The sequence below is a fragment of the Epinephelus moara genome, chromosome 17 (assembly GCF_006386435.1).
Source record: "Epinephelus moara isolate mb chromosome 17, YSFRI_EMoa_1.0, whole genome shotgun sequence".
Taxonomy (NCBI): domain Eukaryota; kingdom Metazoa; phylum Chordata; class Actinopteri; order Perciformes; family Serranidae; genus Epinephelus; species Epinephelus moara.
In genome coordinates this window covers 2,678,272-2,685,478 of record NC_065522.1, presented here as the reverse complement: position 1 = coordinate 2,685,478, position 7,207 = coordinate 2,678,272, and the positions used below count along the sequence as shown (strand labels likewise).

General features: G+C 41.1%; 1 protein-coding gene across 6 annotated transcripts in view; it reads right to left on the bottom strand.

Moving 5' to 3' along the window:
* The window catches only part of camk2d1 (calcium/calmodulin-dependent protein kinase (CaM kinase) II delta 1), a 229,557-nt gene that overhangs the window by 117,023 nt on the left and 105,327 nt on the right, over positions 1 to 7,207 (bottom strand). For all 6 annotated transcript variants that reach the window (XM_050066964.1, XM_050066965.1, XM_050066961.1 and 3 more), the window contains exon 3: positions 6,123 to 6,182. In XM_050066964.1, the coding sequence (XP_049922921.1) occupies positions 6,123 to 6,182 (60 nt within the window). The remainder of the gene's footprint in view (positions 1 to 6,122; positions 6,183 to 7,207) is intronic.

Here is a 7,207-nt window from a genome sequence, read left to right as displayed (position 1 = left end):
AAATGCCAACTAATTTAACTAAATGTGTTATATTTTTAATATTTTGTCATGTTTAGATTACGTGTTTCAAAGGCATCTGTGTATTGTGTACATAACAGAGTGCAATACGAATTAAAATTGTAATTTCCAATAGTGAAAAGCAATATTTATGTGCTTTACTAAATTTACACAAGCACTACGAGTGGTAAGGAGCAGGATTAGATTTTGTTAGTAGCTACGAAAAGATCGGACCTACTAAAATATTGATGAATGCGGACATGCACTTAAATTTCCGTCTGCAAACAGTTTACACACAAATTCCTTCTGCTCACGTTTCATGAATGAGACCCAATGTGTTTATATGATTTATTCATTATGTGCATCTGTATTTATTGATATTCTGATTGTGAGTTCATTATTCAATAACCCAGAATATGATAACGATGCCTTTGAACACTGGAAATAATGTATTAGGCCAAATGTTTCAGGGAAAATTAAAATTCTGTAACTCATCAACCCAATGCTTAGGAATGATCAGCCTCAGTATGACTGAATGGAAATGACAGTCAATAACTGGGTTTCCATGCAAATGTATCGCAAATTTTAAGCGAATTTTGTGAAAATACGCAAAAGAAAATGTGAATTTATGCACATTTCCATTGTTTTGCGAGTATTGGGAGTCAACAGGTCGAGCAGAAGGTGGCGCTTCTCATGAAAAACAAAAATGCAAAAGAACACCCGTAAAAAAGAGGGCACTGTGAGATGACGTCATTGAGAGCGTCTCATGTCCACAACTGATGTTAACAATTACCGGCACATCCATGACTACGACGAGATGGAGAGATTCCTTGAGAACTTCTTGGCTATTGCGAGAGCTCTCATCACACTCATATCAGCGTTGTCAGCGTAGCCTACATAATGCTGTGATGTCTGTGTTGGTACACCAGGCAGCGCACATGATGCAGCGGTATTCAACACATCCAGTCTATTCAGGTAGCCTAAGTTGTGAAATAGCCTACACTCACCTGACACTGGAGTAATTACCGCTCTCTAAGTTCATACAGGTGTGTGTGTGAAGTAGAAGTAGGATTCGGTAGCCTATGTCATTGTTTATTCGCTAAATCTGTTTCCATTGCCAAAAGTCGCATTTTTGTTTTTGTGATATTTCAGCCTTTTTTCGAATTTCTGGCGTTTCCATTCAAGTTTTTTTTCGCAATTGTTGAAAATGCGAATAAAAATAGGTGGATGGAAACCCGACTAGTGATGTAAAAAGTGTTTCTTGCTGACAGACAGACTCTCTGACAGACAGACTATTTGATTGTATCCATAATTAAAGTTGATGAGGGAAATAACAGATCGTGAAGAGAAATATCTTTCTAATAAATGAAGAAAGTCGTTTGTTTCCTTTTCTTGTTCAGATTTTTAACTCAGTGGTGAATTAGAACACAAATAAAATATAAAACATGGCAGTGATACATTTGAGTTTAATCTCTTATCTGTCTTCACTCTGTAGGAAACAGTGAGGTTGTGATGCATCAGATCAGTCTGATCAGCTGCAGCGCTGCGGTGTCCAAACAATTACTGATATCCAATCAGGGGGTGTATCAGTTGGTAAAAGACTAGTCTGAGTGGGCGGAAGTTCACTGCATAGATCAGCCTCTCATTGGGTGGAACGAGCCACCCACTGAAGTCCCGCCCCACCAACTCCGGTTGTGAAGTAGTTTTCAACCGTTTTCAACAAGTCCTTTACTAACTTTTGTGGTGTTTGATCTTGGGGGTTGTAGCCATTTTTCTGCCATGGTTCGCGTCCTGTAGGTGATATTTTTGTGGGCGTGTTACACCAAAACCTGTTTCCCCCCGGCAATATTTTTGCAAGCACACCGTTGCTGTGGCACCGCCGAGAACGATTGTGACTGGTTGAAAGAAATACAAGCAGCTGGAGCGTTTTTTTCTCCAATCTTAAAGTGAGAGTTGGCCCAGCCAGACCTTTCTTTTCTTGAGAAAGGTCTGGTGAGCGAGACTAGTAAAAGACTAAGGTGAATCTGCACTCCTGTATCCTCGCTTCCCTCCCCTCTGAAAGCCTCCTCTCTCCTCAACTCCTCCAAGTGCATTTAACGTATTGAGACGTCCTACCAGATGACGAGTCTCAATCGATTTCCGAGTCAAGTGATCGAGGATAGAGGACGGAGGAGACGAGGAGGGATATTGGGATGAACCCATCGGCAGCCAAAAGCAGGGCCGTGAGTGATTACGGTCCCCCTGGAAACATTTCCCTTGTCGTCTTCAATTTGGCGTATGTTTTCGTTTTTGCCAAGCGTTTAGCATCTTGCTTCTGTTGTGAGCATTTGCATCGCGTTATCTCATTTGCTTGTGTTGTGAGGATTTGCAGCGTATGTGTTGCGAAATCGATGAATGTGTTTTCTGAATTTGGGGGTGTTTTCTTAATGTGCATGTGTTGTGTGGATTTGCGGGTGTTGTGGAGTTTGCTTGTGTCGTGACCTCTCTCAGCCACCATAGGTGTGCTGTCCCTGCAGTGTTAACATTGATTTATTTGTGAATTATATTGGTTCAGGCATCAAAGATTCGAGTTAAAAAGTAAAAAAACAAAAAAAAACTTAAAATTGCCACTCTCAGTTGTATGCATCCACGAATCTGTCAACTTGCAGTTACAGTTTACTTCCATGTCTATGAAAATATGGATGCTTCACACACATCTTTCCCCTGGCAGCACAGAAGGTCTAAACCATTAGCACAGTTTCAAGGTGCACACCCAAGATTGGTGTCACCAATTTAGTATCTCACCAAATGACGCTGAATGGCCACAGAAGGGTTTTTGCAAAACATTATGATGTCACAGGGAGGGTGACCTCTGATGTTTTAGATATAAAATGTCATGACTTCATCATTTTAACCTTTCTGTGAGAAATTTTGTCACAATTAGCATATGAAGTCCTGTGTTATGTCACTCTGACTTTGACCTTTGACCTTCAACCACCAAATTCTTTTCAGTTCATTTGAGTCCAAGTGGTCAATTTGTGCCAAATATGACGAAATTCCCTCAAGGTTTTCTTGAGATCATCAACTGGTGAGGATTATGACTTTTAGCCGGAGACCTGTACACCTCAGTCTCAGGGAAGAAATTGTTGTTTTCCCATAAAGATGAACAAATGATGATCAGGTTTTCACTGATATATTGGTATTGGAGTGCAGGCACGGTGCCAGGATTTCAATTTTGGATGGGCCTTTTATTTGCAAATACCATCTTGTTTAATGATCTAGCTGGATTTTTATTTGTTTGGGAGAGAGAGAGAGATCTACTGCTGGGTGAGCTAAATTCACTTTTAACAAAAGAGAAAGCAGTAAACTGCGCTGTCCATGCTTATAAGGCAATACACAAAGAATCAAGATTACTTTCCCTTGAAAAGGGAAATGTTTTTTCAGTCTTCGCTGTGTATTAAAATGTTGATATTCAAAGCTAAAAGTAGGCCTTTCAAGCAATTTAAAAAAAAGTCAAATTAATTACATGCTCCTTGATTAATTAATCTAAATTAATCGCATACATACATACATACTCCCTTGTGTAGTGGTTAGAGCACTCGTCTTTCATGAGGAAGGTCCTGGGATCAAATCCGGCTGGGGTCGACGGTCGCAAGAGGTTCCCTCCGCCAAATCAAACAGAATCAGATTCCTTAAGGAGGCTCCAGACGTAAAAGCGGATTTAATCTCTAACAATTAAATGTATTGTTCAACAATAAAATATCTAAAGTTAAACATACCTTTATCACAAACTTTTATTACACTAAGTATAAGTACTGGCAAAACAGAGCTAATATGGTAGCTGTTAACTAAACACTTCTTAAAGCTGCTGTCAAAACTGGAATTACAATGTTGTACTGAAATAAAGCCTTGATTACAGACATGGCAACCCAGACCTCTGGTAAATAACCCTCTCTTACATAAACCCTTGTCTGTGACATGTCAATGAGTCCATATCTGACACTAGGTCAATAGATGAGCACCCCAAATATCCCACCTATCTTCCATTCGTCTGTCACCCCCCACCCCATCCCCTCATTGCTTATTTTCACCAAAAGAAAACAAAAGGGACTAAACAACAAGTAAGTGCTAGTTTTCACTATGTGGCAAAGGCAGTGCTGAGGTGGTAATTACAGTTTGTTGGCCTTCGTAGCTCCCAGAGCAAGGAAGGAGGGGACGGGGAGAAGGGTGTGTGTGTGTGTGTGTGTGTGTGTGTGTGTGTGTGTCTGTGTCTGTGTGTTTGTTGGGGAGGGGAGGAGGTAATCATGTGGATGAACTCTATTACTAGACAGAGCCATTGCACAAGGCAGAGCATAGAGTAATTTGACTACTGAAGAATATGGCTTTAAGCAGAACTTATTTGTTTGGACATACACTTGAGAATCTCTATGCTTTCTAACTTCTTTTCTTGTATTAATCCGGTTGTGGGGACATAAATCTGTTCATGCGTTGTGGGGATTCTCCTCCCATTTGGAAACAAAATTTGGGGTTAGGAATGTATGTCTAAAACATCAGTGGTTAGGGTTAAGGTTGGGGTATGTCTCTTGGGAATGAAATTAGGTTTTCCCCTTTTATTTCCCCCTGTTAAAGGTTTTCATCATCTGAACTGAGGATCTACAGCTGCAGGAAGCCTTGTCAACACCGCTTGCTGGATGCTCCAATGTCTTCATTTCAATGAGTTTGGAAGGCTTGCCACTCCCTCACTAAGAACAGGGCCCTGCTTCTGCTCTACAGAGTCACAACCGTTTGCTGTGCTGTCTCAACAACTAACAGTGAAACTAACCACCATTTGACATCAGGAGAGCAGAAACTCTAAATCAAATCAAATCAACTTTATTTATATGGCACTTTTCATACAACAGTAACACAAAGTGCCTCACAGAGGTTAAAGACAACAAAGATCCAAAACAGAAAACAAAAAGAAAAGAGAAAACCCAACCCTCCCACCCCACATAGAGATACGTAAATATACATATACGCACACACACAAACACACACACACACACACACACACACACTAGCTATCACTAAAGAGACATGGCCGAGCACCGAGACCCGAGGCAAGGAAAAAGCCACCTCTGGGGGCCGTCCACACCAAGAGGGCCCACGGTCCACGGCCACAGGGAGCGCCGCCATAGAGACCTCCCCGACCCGGGCAGACATAAGGCTCCACACCAAGGTGCGGTGCCCTACAGCCACCCAGGTCAAAGCGGTCTCCCAACGGCACCCCCATCGGGAGACCAGGAACAACTCTCAGTGTGGTAGGCCCCCATGAGAAAACTCTACACATCTTCAGACTGAAAACTCATCTTTTCAGACTGCACCCTGGCCCATAAAATAAAACATATATGTTGTAACGGGCTGGTATTAGAGGGGTGCCAGTCAGAGTCACATCTGACAAATAATAATAAACCTTTTCTTAACTCAAACACAAATAGAAACCCGCACAAAACACTTCTGTTTTGAATGAGCAACTCAAAACATAACCCACAATTAAACATTCACAGTACAACTTTCAGTTTTCTTTCATATATTTCACAGTTCATTAAGTTAGGTGTCAGTCTGGTTGCCACCAACCAGAAATGTGGGCTTGCATGTATTTGATTGGCCAAAATAGTAACATGCTAGATGACGGCACATTCCAGGCTGGCTTTGTATTCACAATCCTACTGTATAACCATGAAGTGATTATTAAGCCCTTTGACTGCAAATTTGTGGTATTCGTGATTTTGGGATATAAAAGTGAGTTGGTATGACATCGCAGTGTGTGTGTGTGTGTGTGTGTGTGTGTGTGCGTGCGCACATGTAAACAGAATGTGTTCTTGATATGGTTGATGATCAATGGGCCATTGTGTAAAAGAAGAAATGGATTGAGGAAAACCCCCACTGACTTGCTTGGGAATATGGTATGTTGTTGAAAGCACCTTGAGGAGTATGTGAATCCAGTGCACACCATATTTAATGGTTGTTCTATACACATGAAACCATCTTCAGGGCTGATCTTTGTATGTGTTGAAACACACAAATGAATATTAAACAGAACTCTCCTTGTGACATCATGAGATGCAGGACAGAAAGAGATACAGTCATGTAATGGGAGTAGTTACCAATGTTGGGATGCTTGAGCAGGCGGCAGATCCTGGCCTCTCGCTCCAACTTCTGGTGATCTGTGGAGACAAAAAGACCACATGTCTTTCACATGATCCATCCCAAATTCTTCAGAATTCTTTAAAGAGACCACACATAGCAAACAGCATCCACATCTGCCTCCACTGTATACCTGGGAACAAATGTGCAGTTAAACTAACAGTCATAAATCATTACTGTAGCAAGAGACAAATTCAAGGAAAACTCCAGCATGTCTTCAGCATTACTGCTAATACAGCATGTGTTAGCAAGTCAAACCTGTATGGCACGGCTGCAATATAAGCCAATTCCCTGTCTTTTAAAGCTTGTATGCTTTCTGATATAGAGCCACATACTTGTCATAGAGCAGCAGTTCATTTTCCATGTTAAAAGTGTTCAGAGCAGCAAGTCAGGAATTTATCTACAATGCAGCATCTATTTAAATCAGGGGTGCAAACTCATCAGGGGTGAGAGGTGACAAAGATGCAAATCCTCTAGGGGGGTCTGGGGGCCTGCCCCCCTGGGAAAAAATGTTTTAATATCAGCTTTTAAATGTGGATTTCCAGTCAACTTCAGCATAAAGATATAGGGAAAAACTCACCCTAGAATTAACGTAATCTTACTGCTACAAAAGTAACGTAAGGGTGACATCAGTTCAGGGCAGAGCCAGGTCTAACACTGCATTCAAATACATCATACTACATTGCAGCTGTAAAAATGTGTGTGGTTTTTACTCTTTACAGCTATTGCAACTGATGTTTGGTGAGTTACAGATAGGGCTCAGATATACAGTTTATACACTAATTTTACAACCTCTACAACCAAGAGAAAAACTGTTACAAGGTCACTTCAATTCAGCTTCTTTCATGTTCAGTCGCTTTGACATTTGCTCCTTCCTTAGGCAACATAATTAGGCCAATTTAATAATCAATTCAATCAATCAATCAATTTTATTTATAAAGCCCAATATCACAAATCACAATTTGCCTCACAGGGCTTTACAGCATACGACATCCCTCTGTCCTTATGACCCTCGCAGCGGATAAGGAAAAACTCCCCAAAAAAA